This window comes from Bombyx mandarina, chromosome 02 (assembly GCF_030267445.1).
Source record: "Bombyx mandarina strain Sakado chromosome 02, ASM3026744v2".
NCBI lineage: Eukaryota > Metazoa > Arthropoda > Insecta > Lepidoptera > Bombycidae > Bombyx > Bombyx mandarina.
Window position 1 is genome coordinate 4,432,539 of NC_143209.1, and position 24,769 is coordinate 4,457,307.

At 40.5% G+C, this 24,769-nt stretch overlaps 3 protein-coding genes across 6 annotated transcripts; 2 read left to right on the plus strand and 1 right to left on the minus strand.

Moving 5' to 3' along the window:
* Positions 1 to 1,869: 1,869 nt before the first annotated feature.
* Positions 1,870 to 5,386, plus strand: P25 (silk protein P25). The gene is made up of 5 exons (XM_028184057.2): positions 1,870 to 1,945; positions 2,457 to 2,676; positions 4,030 to 4,166; positions 4,559 to 4,672; positions 4,765 to 5,386. Exons 1-5 carry the CDS (start codon positions 1,894 to 1,896, stop codon positions 4,902 to 4,904), a joined length of 663 nt encoding a protein of 220 aa, XP_028039858.2. The 5' UTR covers positions 1,870 to 1,893; the 3' UTR covers positions 4,905 to 5,386.
* Positions 5,387 to 9,788: 4,402 nt separating this feature from the next.
* On the minus strand, positions 9,789 to 20,912 carry LOC114250240 (uncharacterized). Of its 4 annotated transcripts, none has more exons than XM_089733126.1 (9): positions 20,676 to 20,912; positions 19,895 to 19,983; positions 19,059 to 19,240; positions 16,020 to 16,811; positions 15,453 to 15,636; positions 13,954 to 14,102; positions 12,916 to 13,096; positions 12,219 to 12,243; positions 9,789 to 11,104 (listed from the first exon to the last, which is right to left on the minus strand). In XM_089733126.1, exons 2-9 carry the CDS (start codon positions 19,978 to 19,980, stop codon positions 11,030 to 11,032), a joined length of 1,674 nt encoding a protein of 557 aa, XP_089589252.1. In that variant the 5' UTR covers positions 19,981 to 19,983; positions 20,676 to 20,912; the 3' UTR covers positions 9,789 to 11,029. The 4 variants fall into 4 exon arrangements, with proteins under 4 accessions (XP_089589252.1, XP_089589258.1, XP_028039835.2 ...); XM_089733132.1 differs by having other exon boundaries at positions 20,660 to 20,854; XM_028184034.2 differs by lacking the exon at positions 9,789 to 11,104 and having other exon boundaries at positions 11,985 to 12,243.
* Positions 20,913 to 22,555: 1,643 nt separating this feature from the next.
* On the plus strand, positions 22,556 to 24,752 carry bcn92 (LYR motif-containing protein bcn92). Its single transcript, XM_028184035.2, has 3 exons — positions 22,556 to 22,996; positions 24,005 to 24,125; positions 24,615 to 24,752. Exons 1-3 carry the CDS (start codon positions 22,908 to 22,910, stop codon positions 24,669 to 24,671), a joined length of 267 nt encoding a protein of 88 aa, XP_028039836.2. The 5' UTR covers positions 22,556 to 22,907; the 3' UTR covers positions 24,672 to 24,752.
* The last annotated feature ends 17 nt before the right edge of the window (positions 24,753 to 24,769 follow it).

Consider the following 24,769-nt stretch of genomic DNA (forward strand, 5'->3'; position numbering starts at 1 on the left):
TTGTGTAAGATTTTGTTTTTAAAAGGAACTTGAATCATTGTGTAATTAATTACTATTTAAATTCAAATAATATTTTTTCTTTTTATATTTGATGTAATTTACTGTGTTTGTCTAAATATACTGTTATTGTTCACTGTTCACTGATTGAGTTTAGGAGCTAGCCACTCTGGTTTAAAAAAGAAATGTTTTTGTGTTGATTCTGTCTATTGTCGGTAGCTACTTGTTGATTGCAGTACTCTCAACCTTTGCTGACAGTGGTAGTTTTCCAATGACAGCACAAGAGCGCATTATGCGGCATAATGCTCAACGTTGAATGTTCCAACTACAGCAACTCGAAGCACAATCGAGCACTCTCAAAAGTACTGCTCTCGCGTGATGCTCGCAATCGATACCGACTCAGTGACACAAAATTGACAAGTGTTGTTTCTTTATGTTGGCATTGATCGAAATTTTGTTTATATTATCGTTAGTAATATTATTTAATGTTGAAAAAAATTGTAAGGCTTTCGTTTCGTCGTAGTTTCTTAGTAATAATCAATGTTAATTAAAACTGTGCTAACTTAGCGCACTCTGCTGATGCGTTTGAAAACTAATTCACGTTCCAATTAAGCTTCAGCATAATTCGGCATTGTGCACCACTGAGTCGCATTATGCTCTGTAGTCGTCGTGGCCTAACGGATAAGACGTCCGGTGTATTCGTGTTGAGCGATGCACCGGTGTTCGAATCCCGCAGGCGGGTACCAATTTTTCTAATGAAATACGTACTCAACAAATGTTCACGATTGATTTCCACGGTGAAGGAATAACATCGTGTAATAAAAATGAAACCCGCAAAATTATAATTTGCGTAATTACTGGTGGTAGGACCTCTTGTGAGTCCGCACGGGTAGGTACCACCACCCTGCCTATTTCTGCCGTGAAGCAGTAATGCGTTTCGGTTTGAAGGGTGGGGCAGCCGTTGTAACTATAATTGAGACCTTTAGAACTTACATCTCGAGGTGGGTGGCGCATTTACGTTGTAGATGTCTATGGGCTCCAGTAACCGCTTAACACCAGGTGGGCTGTGAGCTCGTCCCCTCATCTAAGCAATAAAAAAAAAAAAAAAAAAAAAAAATTGGAAAACTACCAAACATTATGTACCCTTTAATGATATTCTAATCTATATATATATAAAAATGAATTGCTGTTCGTTAGTCTCGCTAAAACTCGAGAACGGCTGCACCGATTTGGCTAATTTTGGTCTTTAATTATTTGTGGAAGTCCAGAGAAGGTTTAGAAGGTTTAAATAAATATGAAAATGCTCGGAATTAAATAAAAATAACAATTTTGTTTTCGTTTGATGTGTTCCCCGTCGGACGGATTCTTTTAGGTCTTTTATTTATTGATTGAGGCACTACGAAGTCTGCCGGGTCAGCTAGTGTACTCATAAATAAGCTCAACTTTAATACGGTATTACATTGAATTAGGCGTATTTGGTCTTTAGGTTCACGCTTTAATCTTATTTTGTAGATTTAAATTTCTGACTGATCGCTATGGCGGTTATTGAACAATGCCTTCGTCCAACAGTTGACATCTGTTGATGATGGTGATATCTTGAAAATTACCTTAGCGCAATGTAGACTTATACAGTATTTCTGTTTTTCTAAGTTAATTACCGCTGTGGCCCAGTTACCGCCACACAAACATGCTTTACTCCACGCCTACACGCCGAAGAGAACATTTTGCGCCTTAGAAAATAAACGTGGCGTCGCCGCGGCGCAACAATAAGAACTTAATTCGTGCAATTGTTTCCACGACGCTATTTATTTAACGTTATTCGTTATGAGGAACAATACTTTGTATAATTAATGTTGATCGGTGCCTAACGACGCAGTTGTTTATTATTCGCGCAACATGTTGGCGCGGTGTCTAGCTGTAGCCGCTGTGGCAGTTTTGGCTTCTGCAGGTAAGTTCGATGTTTCTTGATTAGGTCAATTATAACTACACGTAACGCTTTGTGATTCATCGGGAAGACTATTGATTAATGATATTCCACAACACGGGGTATATTAGTCCTGGTGTTAAACAGTTGTCGAAGTCCATCGAATTTCCATTGAATTTCGCCGACATCCTCATCAGGCAATACTGCTGCAAGGAATTCTTCCCAAATCCGGATGGTGCGTGGCAAAATTAACATCTAGAAAAGTATTGAACGCAGCTGTTCAGATAGTAGGTTTGAAGTTAAATCTAGTGCTGGACGGTACGGTGGTAAAAAGGTGATGGTTGAATCATTTCCACTAATGTCTTACAGAAGTCGTTCTGGTACAAAACCCAGAGGACCTGTCTAAAATTACAAGTGAGGGACGGCTGTTTTCTCTGCAGCAGAAGGTGGTAGGACTGTGGATCCACTGCATGCGCACTAACAAAAAGCCACACCACTCATTGCTATATAATCTTGTACCGGTCTCGATCCACAGGGCCGCCGAGTCCGATCTACAGGCCCTGCTACTTGGACGATTACAAATGCATCTCCGACCACCTGGCCGCGAACTCGAAATGTATCCCGGGCAGAGGGCAGATCCCCTCGCAGTACGAGATACCGGTGTTCCGGTTTGAAATACCATACTTCAACGCCACCTACGTCGACCATAATCTCATTACCCGTAACCACGATCAGTGCCGTGTCAGCGAGTTTTAGTAAGTTCTACAGGGCTTCATATCTTTTTCCCTGGCGCTTCATACCCTTTTCCCTGTCCCCGTCCTCTTGCTACCTGCAGCCTTCGTGTCTAAGAACGGTGGGACTATGCTGGTGTTTGAATCCCACAAGCGGGTACCAGCTTCTCTAAAGAAATACGTATACTTCGGCCCATACGTGCGATAGTTCACACGTGTTCACGAACATCTTCCACGTTCAGAAATAGCATCGTGTAGTTAAATCATACGTTAGACTTTAAAAATTTGGGTAATGACTGGTGGCCTCACCATCTTGCCTATTTCAGCCGCGAAGTAGTCACGCATTCCCGTCGAGAGCGGGGCAACCTCATGTGTCAAGGTGAGTGCGGGCATTCGTGACGTAAATGGACTTCTCATAAGTCGGAAGTCCGTCTGCCAAACTTAACTATAGTAGAATTATTTTGTCCGTGCAGTTTGGGTCATAAAAAATTGGAACGGTGAAGCGAGTATTTCGCTCTCTCTTCCGCTCACGAGCCTTATGGACGGGCATAGTGATGCGCATTATTGTTGTCGATAAGCGTTATCGATATTGTATTTAGTTTTGTCATTTTGTGGGTTAGTGATAAAAATGAAAGAAAAAATCACTAATCGAACACTTACAGCACACATCGCCGCAGCAAGTTCACGAGAACGGCAGAAATTAACACTTTGTTACTTTTCGGGATCTATTGTTATTTCAGTGAAATTTTTTAACCCATTGTTGATAACAACACGTGCAAATATTATTTTGAATAAATTCTGCCGTTTTGATACAAAACAAAGGAGTACCCATTATGTCACTAAAGAAATTCAGAGAACGAATGCATAAAAAGACATCTTTCTTCGACATAATGTACTATAATTTGCAGGTAGGTACAACAAATGACTCATAACATAACAATGTATCACCACCCTTCGTATGCCACCCCGCCGCCGTGTACCTGCCTTCGATGACTCATTTGTTTTTATCGATAATAGCGTTGCGCCCGCGCAACATGCTCACCGCCCTAGCCGGGCTATGTTTTATGACCCAAACTGCACGGACAAAATAATAATAATTTTACTATAGCAAATAAAACTTGGATGAGGTACGTACTGTTGGGCTTCTGCCTTAGCAGAAGCCCCATATTTCCGAGGATCTTAATCCTTGGAAATATATCATACGTCTGAGAAAGTATGAAAGGTCGTGATACATTTTGTGTGACGATTTAAAATTATTATTATTTATGTTATATTAAAATAATTGAGGGTAGGTAAATTAAAATATGGATTTAAGCTTTATTACCTTTGCATTCCAACCACCTTCAGTAGATGTTAGAAAATACGTTTTGTTTGCAGTGACAATGTGAGAACTTTAAAAACAGTTTTAACCGTGGACTGTCCGTGGCTGAACTTTGAATCCAACCGGACCTTGGCTCAGCACATGTCGTTCAAGGAAGACGTCGTCTTAAGCTTCTACATCAATGGATCTTATCGTAAGTTTCCAGGAGTACACGGCACATACTTTATTCAGTCTAGTGGGTAGGCTGACCTAAGGGTGAGCTGGCTTAGTTCGTTAAAAGAGACAAAACTATACTTTTACTATTACTATTTTATTACGTTAATAATCTTCTTATTTCTCCACCTTATCCCACTAGGTGGGGTCGGCACAGCTAATTTTTCTCTTTCATTTTCTTCTATCAGCCGTCATCTCAACACTCACTCCTCTCTCTCTTATATCGTCATTCACACACTCCATTCATGTCTTCTTCGGTCGACCTCTTCCCCCTCTACCTTGCACTACCATTTCCATACATCTCCTAGTCACACGCATCTTCTCTCTACGCATCACATGTCCACACCACGTTAATACTATTTTATTCAACAGCTCTGATCAGGCTAACGACAGTGTTTGATAAGGGCAACAATTTCGACTTGTGTTCGGCTTTCACGTTCGCAGACCTGGCCGGGGGTCTGCCCATCTTCCACATTAACCCTAATGGTGAGCAGATAAAGTCTGGATTACACTGGACATGAGCTATGCGTTTATAAGGGCGGGTGCACGTCAACGTTGTATCGTGTGTTGTTTTCCAGACCAACGCACAGCGCAGTGGTTGTCTAAAGATCTGACCCTGCTGCACATTTACGAGAGAGAGCACATCTTCGGAAAGAGGAACTGGCTGGCGAGGTCCTTCATCAGCAGAACACTCTGCGACTTCGGTTGCCACCACTGAGCGACATTTCTCCAACATAATATTCTATTTCGCAAATACTTTTCGACATATGGCCTTTTCGCATTAAGAGTGTACAATTTTCAAAAATATATAAATATATGCGGAATCGTTTGGTATCACCAGTATTTTTCTCATAAATACTGTCAAAAGAGCGTAGTTTAGTTTTAGTTTACTTATGTTTCGACTACTATTCACAAAATTAATACATAATTTTATAAAAGACAGAAAATGTAACTGGTAAAAAATAAATGTTGCAAAGATGTTTTATATTAAAAAAATTACATGTTAAACCTTTAAAACACTCTCCTGTAAAATTAGTAAGTTTTGAAATGATACAGTTTTAATGCGAGAAGACGTTGTACCAAACATCCAATGAATATTGTTCCGTCTGTGATTTACTTCTCTTCTGAAACTTTTTGACGTCACTATTCTGAATTCCAAAATTGAAATTTCAAATAAAACACAGAGCGAATTGATCCAAATTTATTGTCTTTTTATTTTATTTTCAACAATCGTGACGCTAGCATCGTAATCATATGTCGATTTTACAGTTTTCATCAAAGCACTATATTTAAGTCTATACCAACGTAGGTTTTGTTAAACAGAGCATAATAAAAGAACACAACTGCACGCTATATATTAAATAAACAAATGAACTATAAACTTTTTACGAATAATATTTAATACTAGCGATCCGCCCTCGTTTCGCTTCGGAAACATTAAATTTTATTATTGATAGCTGAGTCCCGCGATGTAATCCGCGGTTATTGTCGTACCGCGGGTGACACCGCGAGGCGAAGCTAGTCTAAAAAAAGTAGCCTAAGTTACTCCTTATATCATCAGTTACCTATCGGTGAAAGTCCCGTCAAAATCGGTCCAGCTGTTCCAGAGATTAGCCGGAACAAACAGACAGACAGACAAAAATTGAAAAATATGATATTTTGGTGTATGTACCGTATATATATATATTCATATGCATGTAGTAAAAAGCGGCTATCACAATATTACAAACAGACACACCAATTTTATTTATATGTATAGTTTTTTTTTTTTTTGACAAAAATGGTCATAGTTTTTCTTTCAAACAACTTGTTTATTGATGGTCTAGAGTCTAGAAGACAAACGTGCTGCGGTCAGTAGGATCGGTTTTGGACTTTTTTTGTGACGAATGTAAGAACGATGACCCGTCGGCCCCCTAGTATAATGGTCGGCAACGCGCGGCTCGCGAGCCGCATGTGGCGGTTTGATACCTCCGATAAAACTTTACGAATATTACTTATTGTCTTGCCTTTTAAGAGACAAGCAAACATTAAAACCCACGGTTATAAAAATATTTGTTTAAAAAATGGCCCTTTGAATCAATTTCAATTGTTTATTATCTATATTTGGCTCTTATGGATGACAAAGTTGCTGACCACTGCCCCAGCTTGATCTGGTAAGTTACTGACACGATTTCGCGTCTGTTCTCTAGAACATTCTAGAAACAGTAGAAATTGCAGGTGGGGTCTTGAATTAAAACTAATATAATTGAAAGGATTTTAATGTTTTCTTGAATTTTTTTTTAATGTTGCTTTATGTGACAAACTAAAAAAGGCTTGCAGCGAGCTTTATGCCTACAAGGGTGCTTTATTCCGAAGTCGCGAGACGTTACTTGCGCACCCACGACACAGTAACTTAGGCTTTACATAACTTTAACCCGGACGGTTACTAAATTTTAAATTACATACACAAATTATATTATACACATTGATTAGCTAATTTAAAACTATGAGATTACAGTTTTGAGATTCAATGCAAGCACTCAAGCCACAACGCACCCGGGACGGACGCGGTGCCCATCACGACGCGGACTCAGTGTGCTTAGTGCGAGTTTCTGAACGTTCTCGATAGCGTAAAAGTTAACTCATATTTGTATATGGAATGGGGACGTTTGCGTACGTTTGCCGCTAGGGGCGCTGTTCCAACTGCATACAAAATTGAGTTAACTTTTACGCTATCGAGAACGTTAAGAAACTCGCACTAAGCACACAGATGGATATACATAATTTAGTGTCTAAAACATTACATGCTTCATCTAATCATCCTAAAGATTTCATCAGTCACGGACATACCTAAAAACACTTCTTAGTTTTTAAATCTATTAATTGAGTTAACAGTGGAGACCTGAGAACTTTGAATCACTTTCGTATTGTTTCGAAGTGGTCAGTGCGCTGAGTGCGAGTTTTTGATGTGAAACATCTATACCCGCACGTAAAACCGATTTCTGGCGTGGCAGCGCATGCCGTGGCGACGCGTCGCCACGCTGTATGAAGGTATATATACATTCTATATGCAGTACGCTGTACGATGTGGCGACGCGTCGCCATGCGCAATCGACTGTGCGATTCTCTCTGTGTTTTACTTAAAAACAAATTATTTTTTCGTAATATTTTATTTTATCATTATGACATATTTAGTTCCTATCACAATCTGTTCTTTTCTGCGCATTACTTTTACAAAATAATGTCGATGTTTCACATCTGCCAGGCGTCCCGTGACGGCTCATTTTTATTAACGTTCTCGATAGAGTAAAAGTTAACTCAAATTTGTATGGAACGTTTACCTAAGTTTGCCGCTAGGGGCGCTGTTCCAACTGCATACAAATTTGAGTTAACTTTTACGCTATCGAGAACGTTAAGAAACTCGCACTAAGCACACTAACAACGACACGGAGTAATCCACGCGGCCGGCGCGGCCTCTAGAAAGGATATGAGTACCGAACGCACTATGCGTTTTAATATCCTTCTTGCTGTAAACTAGAGGAGTGAACAACGAAGTTGACCAGGCACCGATAGAAATGAACTAAATATAATGACGAAGACGACATACCCCAAACAACAAAGGGATTACCGTTATGTTTTGACCACTTTTTATAAACGTGCCACAGTATTGATTCGCATGAAATCAGTAAATCAAGAACTCGTAAAGTGTTGAATGACTGATGAGTAGAACACAGTACAAATGCGCGCACATGTGCATGTCCAGACCGGACAATGTGCGCTCTTAAAAGTGCTTTTTAATCAAGAAATCGTTAGATATATCAGAGTTTGTGAGTCCTTATTCTAAGAATACTTAATACATATTATGACACCAAATGGCACATACAATCTTATTAATAATAATTTATGTTTTATGGAAAACTAAAAAAAACCTACAAAAAAAGTGTTGACTCAGCTCAGGCGACAACACACAGACAGAAACATACATAGATACAGTCGTACTGTTATCAATACTTAATATGCATATTGAGGGTTGAAATGCTATTTGGTTTAAGCGGCATTTTTGCAACATTATAGGAGAGCCATTTATCTATATATTAATACGTGAAGCAAAAACTTTGTATCCCTTTTTACGAAAATTGCGCGGACGGAGGAGTATGACATTTTCCACACTTATAGAGAATATAGAGAAGGAGTGCAGAATGTTAATATTTTATTTGTATTATGCATTCATAACACATTAAATCAATAAAAAAAACATTACACACACTACCGTGTATTTGATACACACACACACAGATCACTCTTTGTTTATTGTCAAACTTTTGTTATTGCTTAAAGTCTGTGTGTCAAACCGAGAATACCTACATTAATATTGTTTATCTTTATTATTATCTGTCTACAGTGTAGTCTTGACGAAATCTGGCATTATAGAAGTAAAGTCTTTGACATAGAACCAACCATAATAATGTTCAAAATTCAATTGATTATAGTCGAATTTCAACTACTGCGGGACCACTGGTAGTTTAAAAATTCTTCAAAAAACAAACGTGTGGCACTCGGGAACTGCCGCGGTAAAGCTATTACATAGCATTTTTTATCAACTTATGCAATTATAATTAGACAATGATAATTTAATATTAAAACAATAATAAAACAAGACCACGCTATATTAAACATTAATAAAAGCAAAACATTAACTGTCCCTTTCACACTCATAAGCTAGACCGCGCGAGAGAGAGATGAAGAGACTTTACATGATGCGCATGCAGTGTGACGTCACGCCACGCGCTTATTCACAAACACCAAACACTACACAAGCGGTGAATGTGTTGAACGCGAGCTACATAGTAGGCGTAGTGGGGGTGTCAGGTTATTTTCGTTACGGAATTTCTTGATTCAGTCGCCGCGCTCAAAGCCCGCGATAAAATCTATGCAATAGCTTAAAAACTTCTTCAGCTATTTAAACGGAGTAAGCTTAAAATTGAAAGTTCGATTAAAAACACCGAACTGTTGATGCTGATACCAAATAAAACGGAACTTTAATTACAAAGATAAATGTCGCTTGTTAAGCGAAATGTCGCTTAAGCCTAATAACCTTTCCCCCTTCGACATATCTAAAAATTTTTACAGAGGTACCTTACCGTTATTAACTACTGCCTTATTAATAAAAGTAATGAAACAGTTTCTAGCTCACATCGTTTTTCCCTCGCTCACTTGTGGGGCTGAGCGTCAATGAAAAATCGATGTTACATTACATCTATATACTAATATATAAATTTACAGTGGTTTTTACGGATGTTCCGTTATAACTACTGAACCATGCATCCGATTGACTTGAAATTGGTATCCATGTAGAAAATACATGCACTTTATGGATAGGCTAATATTTATATGCGTGTTGGACTCCCTACACCAGTTGCGGGGGCGTTAATGATGAGAATCTTTGTGGGGGTGAGAAATAATAATCTTAATTTTAAATGCCCAGCGAAGCGGACGGGTACAGCCAGTTCATTAATAACATCACAGATGTATACAAAAATTAACACATTTAATGGACGGACGTCTAATACGTAATGTTACACTATGGCTATTAGAACTTGATGGATAATGAAAATACTTCTAATATCTTTAGCTGACAGACGAGCTAAAGCGTTAATAATCTTAAGTCGAACTGACCACGCGGACAATGTGAAGGCGCGTCTATTCGAGAGTTTTTAACTATATTCTAAACAATAATAAACTTCATGGCGAAATTTAAGATCAACATTAAAGCTTTTTTTTTTGCTATCCGATCATCAGGGATAAACTATGCGGAATGTTATAGCATATATGTTAACAGATAGATAAATAAAGTATACCTTTTTTTATTGCTTAGACGGGTGGACGTGCTCACAGACCACCTGGTGTTAAGTGGTTACTGGAGCCCATAGAAATCTACAACGTAAATGCGCCACCCACCTAGAGATATAAGTTCTAAGGTCTCAGTATAGTTACAACGGCTACCCCACCCTTCGAACCGAAACGCATTACTGCTTCACGGCGGAAATAGGCGGGGTGGTGGTACCTACCCGTGCGGACTCCCAAGAGGTCCTACCACCAGTGAACTATTCCACTATTCAATGGAGCCGTCTCTTGAAGTATAATTAGGGGTGACACTTGTATTTTGAGCTGAGTCTTGGGATGTGGAGACAGATTGGCGTGAGAATAACGATCGGTTGTATGACACATTGAGTTTTATCGTATTATTTTTTAAGCCGCAGAAGCACTAACTTCCATGGCACTTTCTGGTCCTATGCTGGATGTGGTGAGGTCGTCAGTAGGGTTGCGGGCTGGGAGTAATATCGACTTGTATTTACGCGTAGAGATTGGAAGACGAGGGTGGAGGAAGAGGTAATGGATATGATATAAAATATGATAGAGGAGTATGGAAGAAGAAAATATGACACACCGATCCCAGTTGACTGGAAGGACAGGAGAATGATGATTGGAAGACGAGGGTGCGGATGACTTGCGGGCATGCGCAGGGGCTAACAATTTGAGGATACATGGCACATGACCGGTCGTTGGACCAATTAGACCACGATAGCAGTACAGTGTTTATATTGTTAAGAAAGGCTGAGTTGTTTTAATGTGTAACTACGCATGCTCCAGCTTGATGAACTTTGAGGTGGAGATGGAGATGGACTAATTTTGACAGATACAGTATCGTTCTCCTTAAGCTTTACATTTTTTAAAACAGCCAACGATTTGATTGAAGCTTGTGCGGTCCCTCCACCTCATATGTTAGTGAAATATGTAACTTTACAAGTCCTCAACGAAATACTTCCAACAACTAGATTTCTTTTACTAGTTTCTAGCAATTACTTAATCACAATTATATAGTCTGTGTAACTTCGTATATCTGTAAGCTACGTACATGCTGCGATTTTGCGGTTTTACCTGAAGGAATGAAGAAAATAAAAACAAATTAAAAAATATTTAAATTTAGCAAAAGTGAACTATGATTAAAAGAAACAAAACAGGCATCGATGATTATGATGATGAAACATAACAAAATAATGATCTCGAAACGATCTGAGCACTAACCTAAGAAACTGATACCCTAATTCGAAGTAAATAATATTGTATAAATCGAATTTGAGCACATCGAAAGTTACTTTACTATGAATAAAGTTTAATACTTATAATTTTACTCGATCGCAACACTTAATCTATCAGTGAGTATTGGTGAGCACTACGCGCTATCACGGACCCGGGGACTAGAAGGTACACGGGTAACGCTAACCGGGACAGAGTACACTTTGGAAACCAGTGCGGTTTGTATTTAGTTAATATTGTTATCTGCTAATGTTTATCTACAAGACGTCTTGTGACAATGAAGCGTTCTCCCTCAGCCTTTTTCATTGTATTAACATGTACTTGAAGTTTGTTTAAAAGACAATCAATCATGAGTCAACGGTCTCTATTTGAGTCGACTATTATCAAAGTCGGCAATGTGACTTTTGGACAATTATTGGTGAATCAGAAAAACGAATTATTGACTTTGTATTCCATTGGCAGTCACAAAACTCTCCTGAACGACATCTTAGATAAATAACAGGTTAACTATTAACCTTTATTTAATGCAGGTTTGGGGAGTTTACGACGAAAGGAAGATCTTCCACCGAGCGGATGTTATTTGCTCGGTAGACCGACGGTCCGAATGTTGTTGTTCGGAACTTGTATATATGCGCTTTATCTTGAAAATGTCGTAAGCGAGATTCAGGCATCTGTCAATTATCTTGCGTTGTATGATGGCTACCCGCCACACAGGTTTTGAACCGTATTCTTTGAAGGAGACGATTATATTCAAATCAATCTGTATTGACATATCAATAACATTTTTTTGTCCAAATGCACAGATTGCCACCTTTGATAATAGACGACTCAATTGGTTGTTTGTTTGGCAGTAGGGAGCACCTCACGTGACTTTGGCTGATGACCTCAAGTGACCCGTCCAGTGTTTCGTTAGTTTTTTAGTTGGTATCTTAGGTCGGAGCATTCGTTTCCTTACCTCAGTGAGCCGCAGACGTTCACATCTGAAACCGAAACAGTAGAAGTGACTAATAGAATTAGAAGTCGTCGTGGCCTTAAAGGATAAGACGTCCGGTGCATTCGTGTTGAGCGATGCACCGGTGTTCGATTCCCGCAGACGGGTACCAATTTTTCTAATGAAATACGTACTCAACAAATGTTCACACGATTGACTTTCATGGTGAAGGAATAACATCGTGTAATAAAAATCAAACCAGCAAAATTATAATTTGCGTAATTACTGATGGTAGGATCTCGGAGTCCGCGCGGATAGGTACCACCACTCCGCCTATTTCTGCCGTGAAGCAGTAATGCGTTTCGGTTTGAAGGGTGGGGCAGCCGTTGTAACTATACTGAGACCTTAGAATTTATATCTCAAGGCGGGTGGCGGCATTTACGTTGTAGATGTCTATGGGCTTCGGTAACCACTTAACTCGGGTGGGCCGTGAGATCGTCTACCCACCTAAGAAATAAAAAAAAATAAAAAAAAGTTCGCGTGTGGTCTCCGGCGAATTCCGCGGCCTAGCGGTCGCGGCGTGGGGGGGCCGGACATAGACTTTTTTGATACAATTTTTCCTTATTAGCAAAGGCAAGGGGATCTAAGCCCATACACCCTTCCGGACAAAAACGAGTGAAGGTAGGAGCCGAGAGGGGTCCACGCCGTATGTGACACTCACTTGTCAACAGTTCGTTGGTCGGTGAGCATGCGGTCCAGGCTGCGCATGTGCGGGGGCCCCACCCGGTGCGCGGTGACCCTGGAGTGCGCGGAGCAGGCGGCGCCGCCTCGCAGCCGGCTGTACGAGAACAGCGGGTCGTCGCGGGCCACCAGCAGCGGCCGGGCTCCCATGGCGCACATACCTGGCGGGGCAGCAGAACGTCAGCGCGCCACCGACCCCATCGACCGGGGAGCCTGGCCCACGCCTTGCTCTCGCTATTTCCTTATGTTGAAACTACTGGCGCGCCATCTGATGTCGGTGGCGTTAGATACGCAATTAAGTCGTGACCCAAAGGACTTCCGGTACATTTCTATCAAGCGATGAGGCTGCGACGGTGTTTGAATTCCGGAGACAGGTACCAATTTTTCTGATGAAAAATGTACTTAACAAATGTTCACGAATGACTTTCACGGTGAACCAACAACACTACTGATGGGGCGTCTTATGAGTTCCGCACGGGTAGGTACCACCGCTCTGACTATTTCTGCCGTGAAGCAATAATGCGGTTTCGGTTTGAAGGGTGGGGCAGCTGTTGTATTATAAAAATCTAGATTTAGAACTCATGTCTCAAGGTGGATGGTAGGACTTGTTGTGTCTATGGGCTTCAGTAACGCAAGTTTGAACAAAGCGACCAAGAGTCCACCATCCGAATGCCTTGCTTTAGAACTAGAATCTATGCTGATCTTGAAAAGATCGTTAGTAAGTTTTGCTTTTAGTTTTTAAATATGTTTTACGACATGTCTCGTTGCCCGTTCATGCTTTGGAGTGTCGATCTCACGAAGTCCCTCGCTTCGCGGGACACCCCTCCGTACTAGACACGGGCGGTTTGCGACAAGTTGGAACACAACTTCATCTGCATCATTATTTCAGGATGTCCACTGTCCACTGCTGAACACAGGCCTCTCCAACTGAACTTCCGTGCGGTCGGTTCGTTGCTGCCTGCATCCGACGCGACCCAGCGATCCTCCCCAGGTCGTCGGTCCATATATGCTACCTTACCGGTTATGTAAATATCTTCAAGGTGGAAGTAGTTGGTGTTGAGCGCGGCCCGGTACAGAGCCGCGGCGGCGTCCACGGACATCACGTACCCCGTCCCGGACAAGTACTTGGGGTACACCCGCGCGTTGTACATGTACCGGGGACTATACCTGGGCCGGAACGGACAAATGTCTAGTCAAGACACGCCGACGGATAGGCAACTCAACGGGTACTACTTTGATACATGAGGCCGACCACTCGGGGCAGTTTTTTTTATTGCTTAGGTGGTTAGACGAGCTCACGGCCCACCTGATATTAAGTGGTTACTGGAGCCCATAGACATCCACAACGTAAATGCGCCACCCACCTTGAGATATAAGTTCTAAGGTCTCAGTATAGTTACAACGGTTGCCCCACCCTTCAAACCGAAACGCATTACTGCTTCACGGTAGAACTAGGTAGGGCGGTGGTACCCACACGTGCGGACTCACAAAAGGTCCTACCACCAGTCGCCTATAGGTTATAACGATCGTCATGGAGCGACCTTGTGTCCCCAAATGGAATAGTTTTTATTGTTTAGATAGGTGAACGAGCTCACAGTCCCCCTGGTGCTACGGGGTAATTGGAGCCCATAGACATCTACAACGTAAATGCGCCACCCACCTTGAGATATGAGTTCTAAGGTCACAGTATAGTTACTCTCAGTATAATGAAACTATTATACGTTGTAGGAGTATAGAAAGTCGCACAGCAGAGCGTTACAATAAGTCGGCAATGGCAACTATAGTCGTTGTCGCCGCCATGTCATCCCACATAGTAGTGGGATCAGCTTTCGGTATTTCTCTCCTCAATTTCGCTGATCTCTGACGTCATCGTCAGTAATATTGCATTTCCTCTTGTGGCGGTTTTATTTTGATTGAAAACTGACCATAGCCAATAAGTGGAAATGTACATACTTGTTTAATAAATAAGAACATTAAGGTTGTAGCTGAACTTTTTGGCCGGAAAGCGAGGAGTGAAGTTGCGTGATTTGTTTTATTTTGTCTAATTAGTGTTTCTTCAGGTTTAAATGTGTAATAACAGTGGTTTATTAACTGTTTAGTATCTGTGACAGTGCACAAATGTAGGAAAATTAAACAAAAGCCGCTGAACGTAACTTCTCGGCATCCTCCAAATAGTTCACAGAAAAGGTCTCAGTAAATGACCACCATTTTACTGAGATTATATTTCATCCCATATCATCTCATCACATTTCATTTCATTTCATGCCAATTGATTAAGTTTCCTTCGTTTTTTATTACTCATAAATTGTAAATAATTAAAACGGCGAATTATAAACATCTTATTATTTGACACTGGCCAATGCGCAAACCGTGCCGGAGCCAAAAACTAAAGTAGAAGAAGAAGGTTGTAGCTAAAAACTTACTAATTTTCCTTTTTTTTTACACTAGTGTTTAAGTATATTTGAACATACATAAAATGATTGTAGTGAGTTAAACATTAATCTGTACTGATCTTACCACTTATTATTGGCGTCCTGCACGGGTCTGGCGCCGCATATGAGGTCGCCCAGCAGCAAGTACTCCCTCTCGCTCGGACCCTTCGACGGTCTCTCGTCGAATTCTTTTGATTTATTACGTAAATTATTCACTAAGTTCACCACGTTGATGTACATGTCGTCGTCTGTTTTGAGGATATAGCGAACTGAAATCAAAACAGAGGTAGAGTCGCGGAGGATCAGGCTCTACTGGAGGCAGGGCTGTACTAAAGGAGGGGCTTTACTGGAGGTAGAGAAGTAATAGAGGTAGGACGTCTGCCCTCCCTACCCTGCCTACCCTATCTACAGTGCCCTGGGTGGATATCGCCGTCGTTGAATACAACTGTGTGACTTAGACGTGAAGTACCAAAATGGGTGACGACAGTCGAATTGTGATGCCTATGTGGTCTTGTGACACAACACAGGGGGCCGTGGACACATTCACTAATGTAAATAAAAATAAACGCTTCATACGACATCACTGTTCACATTCCTATCGAGGATCTACGTGTCTCCACGGGCTCTACGGCGAGGCCAGCCTGATACTCACCCTTGTCTTTACACTTATTATTGATCCACTTCAGCATCATAATAGATTTCAGTGTCAAGTTGTTGTACGAGTCAATAAAATCTTCTTGTATGATATCCCCGTACTTGTCAATTTCCTCATCGATCTTCCTCTGAACCGCCGAGTTGGAGTCGTTGACTGGCAGCCCCAATATGAAAGCCAGCTTAAAGTCTGGTTCGACTTTGGTATTCCGCAACTTCTCCTCCACCTTGAGGAAGCGTTTATCCAGTTTAAGTATAGACAGAACTTTATCTAAGTCCGGATTGTCTTCGAAGCCCCGCGGCGGTATCCTCATCACGTTGGATTCGAAGTTATAGTCATAGTTTTCGGTCTGCTCCCCTATTTCTCTGTTCATGTCGAATTCTGGTAACATTTCGTCATCGAAACGCTTTTCGGGTGCTTCTGATTCCAGATTATCAACGTTATCCCGGAGCGCGGCCGCCAGCTGAGGAAGTAAGTTACTCAAATCTGCGATCTCGCGTTTCATTCTTTTGCTTTTACCGATCAAATCGTACGAGTAGTTGTAGTTTTTGTACTTTTCGCGTATTTTGACGGAGACTTTTCTTATTTCTGTGTATCTGGCCTGGCTGCCCCAGGTGTCCCTGATGGCCTGGCGCTGCTCGAAGTTGCCGGTGGCGGAGCACACGACGATGAGCAGGAACAGCCCGGCGCCGGTGCACAGGTCGGTCGGCTCGTGCACCACGGTCACGTTCTGAGGCCTGACGTACAGTTTTGTGTCTCGGTTCGAGTGAACCGACCAACCGGACACGATGGCTGAAAGAAACATATACAATTGTTTGGATGTTAGAGGGTGATAAAGACGGGGTATGAGATTCCAGTCCCTTTGGGCTACTTGACGGTTTTTTACATTCAGGTTCTAACTTGTTGGTTTCTATCACAATGGCTATAACTGTAAGATGAAAAGCTGTCCATTATAAAAGTTCCTCATTGTCATGAACAAAGTAAAGTTGAAACTGCAACCACTTTATATGCGTGATGAACCCTTTTTTTTTCTACCTAAGCTGATGGTCCTGAGAGACCATATCAGCGTAACCTTAACTAGGTGAGCTCACGGGGCTCAAACCTGACGATGTTGCTAACATGAACCCTAGCAAGAGCCGTGCTTCGCAGAATCTACCACCGGATCGGAAACGCGACCCACTGAGCAGATCCGGCGAGAAACTCAGTGGGCTGTGTCTGTGGGAACCCAGCTACCATCAGCGCCATGAAGCCGAGCCTTTCGTCACAAGCGACGGGTTCGACGAGAACGATGACCGGTGCTTGGGGTACCTAAAATCACCGGACCGTGGATCGGGAGGATCCGAAAGACGTGTTTTGGGCGACGTCGACTGTTTGTTTACCATTTGGTCCGCATGATCGGCTATGTAGTTTCCGACAGCCACGATGAAATTGATTCTCATGTCGCGCCACTTTATCAAAGTGGTGAACCCTTGCTTGTTTGTGTAAATCATCATCACTCAACTCGTACCGACTGCAGAGCACTGGCCTCTCTGGGGACATCAACATATTCCAGTTGTGGCAATAATTACCCCCACGCCCTGACCCGTGACAACGTCGCAGCGTTGCGACGTCCGCAGCGCGCGATTGCGGTCAGGGCGGTTCGTGGGTACCGCACCGTCTCGTTCGAGGCGGCGTGCGTGCTCGCCGGGACGCCTCCCTGGGACCTGGAAGCGGAGGCGCTTGCTGCGGATTACGCGTGGCGATGTGATCTCCGCTCCAGGGGGGAGCCGCGTCCCGGCGCGGCGGAAGTTCGAGCGCGGAAGCTTCAATCTCGGCGTGCCGTGCTCGAGGCGTGGTCTCGCCGCCTGGCGGACCCCGCCTACGGGCGACGGACCGTCGAGGCGATCCGCCCGGTCCTCTCGGACTGGGTGAATCGCGACCGCGGACGTCTCACCTTCCGAGCGACGCAGGTGCTCACGGGACACGGCTGTTTCGGTCGCTACCTGCACCTCGTCGCCCGGAGGGAGCCGACGCCGAAGTGCCACCACTGCAGTGGCTGCAACGAGGACACGGCGGAGCACACGCTCGCGTGCTGCCCCGCTTTCGCGGAGCAGCGCCGCGTCCTCGTTGCAAAAATAGGACCGGACTTGTCGCTTCCGACCGTCGTGGCTGCGATGCTCGGCAACGATGAGTCCTGGCAGGCGATGCTCGACTTCTGCGAGTCCACCATCTCGCAGAAGGAGGCGGCGGAACGGGAGAGGGAGAACTCTTCCTCCCTCTCGGCGCCGTGCCGCCGCCGTCGAGCCGGGGGTCGGAGGAGGGCGTTTGTCCAGCTCCGGCCCCTATGAGGAGGCAGTCTCCTCCCGGTGATGGTCACGGGGCGACCTAAGGGGGCTGAGACTGCGCCGCACGCTACCGTCACTCTAGCGCGCTGGCACCAGGAGGACGGGACGACGCGTCGGCGGCTGCGGACTGCGATGCGGTCCGCATTTTCGTCATCGCTGTCGTCGCCGAACATACTGTGGAAGAGCAACCCGGTCGGCGGTGTATCGCGTTCCGACCCGGCAGGCTGGTTCTGGCCCAGCGGGGTATCCCGGAACACCAGCGGCATCGCCCGGGCGGCCTGAAGGGCCGCCGTACCGCGGAGACTGACGTCGTTGGTCGTCGACTATCGCCTCGACGACCCGTCGGTCGGGCGTCCTCGGGGTGGCGCCGCGTGTCTGGTTGTAGTGTTGACCGCGGGAACCCCCCTACTCTGACCGGGTTTTGACCCCGGACGGAGATCGGACGCCGGGTGTAAGAGTGCAGGGGAGTCGTTTAGTGGGTGGGCCCTAAATTCCTTGGGCCCGCGGTCTGCTCTCAACACCTGCAGATCGTAGAGTCTCACATACCCCGCGCGCCCCCTAGGCGCGGGGACCTCGTAGGAGGTTCGGCCCTCGGCCCGGAAAAAAAAAAAAAAAATAATTACCCTGACCCTACGATTTTCATCGACCCATAAACTTGGTCGATGCCAGATGTTTATCTGGTTATTCTCACCAAACCATTAATTAGAATACGTACCTTTAGATATTTGATGATTCGCCTTGTTATAAACCGGTATGTACATAAGCACACAGAACAATATCACCGCTGAACTAAACAGGAAAAATTTGGCCAGGATGCTGAAGGTGGACCTCTTTTTGACTTCTTCCTTGACACTCTTGACGTTCGAGTACTGTGTGTAGTTTTTGTATTTTTCGTGTCTGTGGTAGAATTAAAGCACTGAAACTGAGCTATGGAACTGTGTGCATGGCTGAGCCAGAATCTCAGAATTGCGGTAGGCAGCGGCTTGGCTCTGCCCTTGGCATTGCTGAAGTCCATGGGCGACGGTAACCACTCACCATCAGGTGGGCCGTATGTTCGTGTGCCTACAAAGGCAATAAAAAAAAAAAAAAAAAAAAACTGAATGAGATGAGATGAATTCATAGTTCATCTTATGTTAAGTGTCAACTACAGATCATAAACATACATACACAACATACATTGCTAAAATACATGAAATTGTGGTATACATGTAGAATCTTATTATACTCTGTCAGTAGGCAGTGACTTGGATGCCATTCATTAGCTACGGTAACCACTCACTATTATGTGGATGGTAAGAGGTCTACAAGGGCAATAAATAACTTTTTAATTTTAATTTTAAAATAAGCACAAGTAAATAATAGTTAATAACTGAAGTTTTTAAGAATACATTATTAACTTTGATAATTCCATCTCATGTCTTTCTCAGTTGTTTAGGGTTTACAGACTCCTTAAAATGTCAACGAATTTTAATTTTAATAAATAATAGTTTAATGCAACTTCTATATAAAAGAACCAGTAAGATTTAATACATTTCAATTAATTTTAATTACCTGTAAGACAATACAGGACTCTCATCGCTGTGCATGTGATATCTTTCCTCATCATGCCAATTCTTGTGCGATGGTGAATATTCCATGAACTGAAATCAATAATTTAGTAGCCAGGATGGCAGATGGCTCATGGTTGCCTGTTTTAATCAGCAACCACAGGGGCCACATGAGAAATCAGAATATAAAGAGCACAAGATTCCTTGAGATATGAGGATTGAATTACAAATACATTAATATTAAACTACTTCTTAGACTTTTACTTTACTTTTTTACTATGGATAATATTTAATTTAATTTCCATTGCAACTTAAATAATGATATTCAATTTTCATCATTAATTTGTTTTTTATTATTATAGTATCTGTTTAGAATTTTAGATTTTAATCAGATAATTATTTAAATGACTAAGCGAAATAGTAGCTTCATTTCTTTTTAGTTTTGAAAATTGTTTTTAAAAATTAAAGTTATTATTAGGCATTTCATTGTAAATAATATTAATTGTATTCCTTTGCTAACTTTCATAACTTGACATAACACATATTAAGTGATTTACATACAAAACATGTTTAGTAATCATCATCCGCTAAGTTACACAACAAAATTTGCAGGCAAGTGAATTTTTAAAAATGGTCTAGAAAATCTAACTTCTTTGACAAAAATATGACAATTTTCTTCGCTAGTCTTGTAAATGAAGTACTTTTGTTGTTTGTTTCCTTTGGATAATTTGGTTAAAATAATTTAAATTTCATCAAACTTTTAACTCACTGTTTAGATTACGTACGTTTTAAGAGAACATCAATTAACACTTCAAATAATTCTGAGAAGTTGATTTTTAATTTACTTCAGAAATTATTTTATTTACACTGAACACAACTGTACACATTAGCGAAGTTTTAATTTAGTAAGTACCTATTATGTCTTAGAATGACGGCTGACGAACATAACAATATTTGAATTTGTAATTAACAGTTCTACAGATCGCAAATGTTATTATAACATCGGGAATGTCAAATACTATAAATATAGGTCCCATGACATGGGGTAAATTGGGATTCTGGGGTAAATTGGGACAAACCTGCGGAAGATTCTCAAAGTACTTGTAGCACGGAATCTACCTAATTTTCTTTAAGGTAATATTTATCAATGTATAGAAGAAAAACCAAGTTAACTATGGAAGTACTAAACATGAGTTAAGTTGGTCCCAAAAATTCGTCAAATTAAATTTAAAATAGTGGTTGAAAAGTGCGTTTTAAAACAGCTTAAAGAACTTTAAAAAAAAGTAATATTATCGTTGTTTTTTCAATAAGATCACAGTTTATATAAGTTTTTAATACACCTGGAAATACCACAACAAACGGTAAGTTGCAATATTCTTATTTTAAATACAATATTTCGACAAAATAAAAAATGTATATTTTTTCCTTTCTTTTTGGGGAAAATTGGGACGTATGTAGGGTAATTTGGAACGAGACTGGAAAAATTGGGGACGAGAAAACACAAAATTGGAACGCCAAAAGACAAAATAGGGATGGCTTGTTAGGGTTGTCACTGATATCTTATAATACATTTTTTAGCCTATACTATCACTTAATTGCGTGATGTAAAGAAGGTTAATGTGTTTATCAGTTAGTTTATGTAAGTATTATAGGTAAAAGAAAAGTATATATATAATTATTTTTTTTTCGCGACATTTACCTTGTAATATCTGCCCGGTCGTATGTTCTTTATAGCAATAAAAAAAATTAAAAGTTAAAAGAATTCAAACGAATCAAAACTTTTGTTATTTCAGAATCTTTTCACGCGTCGAATCATGATTTTGTTAACATTCACAATGCACACACAAATAAAAACAGGCCTCAGATTTTAAATGTAACATTAATTAAAAATCCGAGATATCCAATTATGAGTGAGTGAATTAATTGAGTTTAGTTATTTAGCTTAGAAAGAATTTCTTTTATTTTTGTTATTATTGGCAGTAATCAGATAAAGCTGTTTTTTTATCTTATTCACCTGATATCTTACTCTTGCTCAAAGATTATTTTGAAAATGGTGATTAATAAAATTGTATTATTGCATTTCCAGTCCTTTTATTTTCTATTTTTTATTCTATTTTACGATTTTGTTTCAAAGTTGTGATTTTTAAGGAAATTAAATAATAATTTTCTAAAATATAACATGCACATACTTTTTTTGATCATTGTATTGTTGATTATCATTCACGTCACATCGCTTCAGAATAGAAACCAGCTTAATTTACACTATGTTGTGTATTGTGCTTAAATTATGGATTGTATTCATCATTTCGGTCCATATAAATAATTATATGGCACCTACCTATATATCGCAGTACTGCGAGCTGACAACCCTTACAAATATCCCAATTTAACCCTTACCCGTGTCAATTTACCCCGGACGCTGGGTAAATTGGGACGGCCATTATTTTACCGATTATTTCTTTAAAATGAATAATTAAAATAATGTAACGGTTTTTATCACCTAGGTACGTTCAAGACTCAACTTATTTCTTTGGTTGAGCATTGACTATTTAATTGGAACTATTTTAAAATTCAATCTGAAGGTCGATTTTGTCCCTATTTACCCCATTTTACGGTCTATGGTCAAATCAGATGTTACTGACGTTAGACCAAATTGACAATGTACACTTTTCGGTATCCTGTAGTGAAGCTAGACAAAGGCTACTTAAATTTACATCCGTACTAGTGTAAATTGTGACTAATAATCAAAGTCGAATTGAAACTTCTACCCAGACTCGAAAATTAAGAATTTACCTTCTTTTACATTTATTATCATAATTCAACAGTTTTGCAAGATAAATTTATTTTTTAACAAATAAAGGTTTAACACCGTGTAACACGGAACGTCTAATTTTTGTTTACATAAAAAAAACTGAAGTGTAATGTCATAACAATTCATAAGACAAAAAATATCATTGGGTATTACCTTTTATCAATATATTATAGTTTTTAAAAAGCTTGTCGAATAATAAAGCGAAATGTCTGGCGCGATACCTAAAACACAAATATTATCTCTCTATAAATTGCTTCTCAGAGAATCCCAGAAATTCCCCAACTATAATTTCAGGTAATGTTTTGCACCATTATATAACCTAAAACAAATTGAAGATTTACTACAACGTCACTAATGAAAACAAAAATCATAATTTTGTTACCTTCTTAAATTACAAACCAAGCCAATACATTTTTAATTTTGTCATGATATGTGGCTACCAAATTCTATTAGGCTTAAGTAAATGTATTTACTGGTGGTAGGACGTCTTCCGAGTCCGCACGGGTAGGTACCATCACTCCGCCTATTTCTGCCGTGAATCAGTAATGCGTTTCGGTTTGAAGGGTGGGGCAGCACTGTAATTATACTGAGACCCTAGACCTTATATCTCAAGGCGAGTGGCGGCTTTTAGGTTGTTGATATCTATGGGCTCCGGTAACCACTTAACACCAGGTGGGCCGTGAGCTCGTTCACCCTAGCCATAAAAACAAGCTAAAAAAACTATTTCAACACAATCAAAAATTATCAAGCTTGTTTGGAATCAATGATTTGGATAATAATTGAAATGAGTAAGGTAAATGGAATGACGAATGTGATATTAATGCACTTCATTAATATTAATTACTCATTATGATAAGTAATGAACGAGTTTAAATTAGCACTGTGAGGGGCATATAGCTCATAGAAAAGATGGTCACTATTGCAACTCTACACCAAAATCTGTAGTACAAGTAACCCTTCCAGAAGGAAGACCCACAGTACGTTGAAGTTGTGAGATCAGTCACTGTGGTGAAGCTTGAGGATGACCTATGTCCAGTAAAATTATGTGAACTGATGATGATGCTATAAATGATTATCATTTTCAAGCATTTAAATTGTTATTTTAGTTTTTAAGGCTGACAAGACACATTTTAAGCAAAACTAATTAAATAATTGAATTAAAAAATCAGCCTCAATTAATAACTACAGCATCAGAGTTACAGTAATTAAAATGAACGAGATTTTCAAAGCCTCAATAAATTATGAATGAATTAATCAACAATTTATCAAAAAATTATAAATTTTAACCATTAATCCTTTCAGAGCATACGCACTAAGAAGAATTCGAGATGCTTTTAAAGATAATAAAAATGTGTCTGATGTTAAGATCGTGAAGAAAGAGTTTGAGTTTGGAAAAGAAAATTTAAATGTTATCAGGAGACAGGTGTGTGAATATGTTTCATTTATGTTATCAAACACATGTGGTAATTAGCTTATATTTTATTTAGAAAAGAATTATATTTATCTTGGTTTCCATTATATCACATCAGTTAAGTGGTAACGGTAGTCTATAAACATTACAATGGAAAATCTGACACCTTTTGTTTTTTACAATTTGTCCTTAGTCTTATTGCAGTGCATTACGCAGTGTTGATCTTCAGGAGCAGGAAAGGAGAACAAATTTTGTAAAATTTCTTTTAACGAAAATAAAGTATGCTTCATCCCTACTGTGATGGGTTTGAAATGTTGATTCGATCAAACAACTGATCTTTTCCTTGTTCAAATAAGAAAATGTGGTTGCTTTGTGACAGAACTGGGAGAGATTATGGTACCAATCTATTCAGGCTCACACTACACCCCACCTCTGATCTAACTGCACTAAAAGGTTAAACTATTGTGATTAATTCATTTTTCAAATCATCTTGTTTTACAGGCAGCCATTGGAAATATGTATAAAACAGAAAAGCTTGTTATCGAAAATCTGCGGTAGCTTCATGTTTATAATTGTATATTATTATAAAACATCTGTAATGTATAATGTACATTTGACTAATAAATAGTATAATGCAGAGTCTTTTATTCACATTA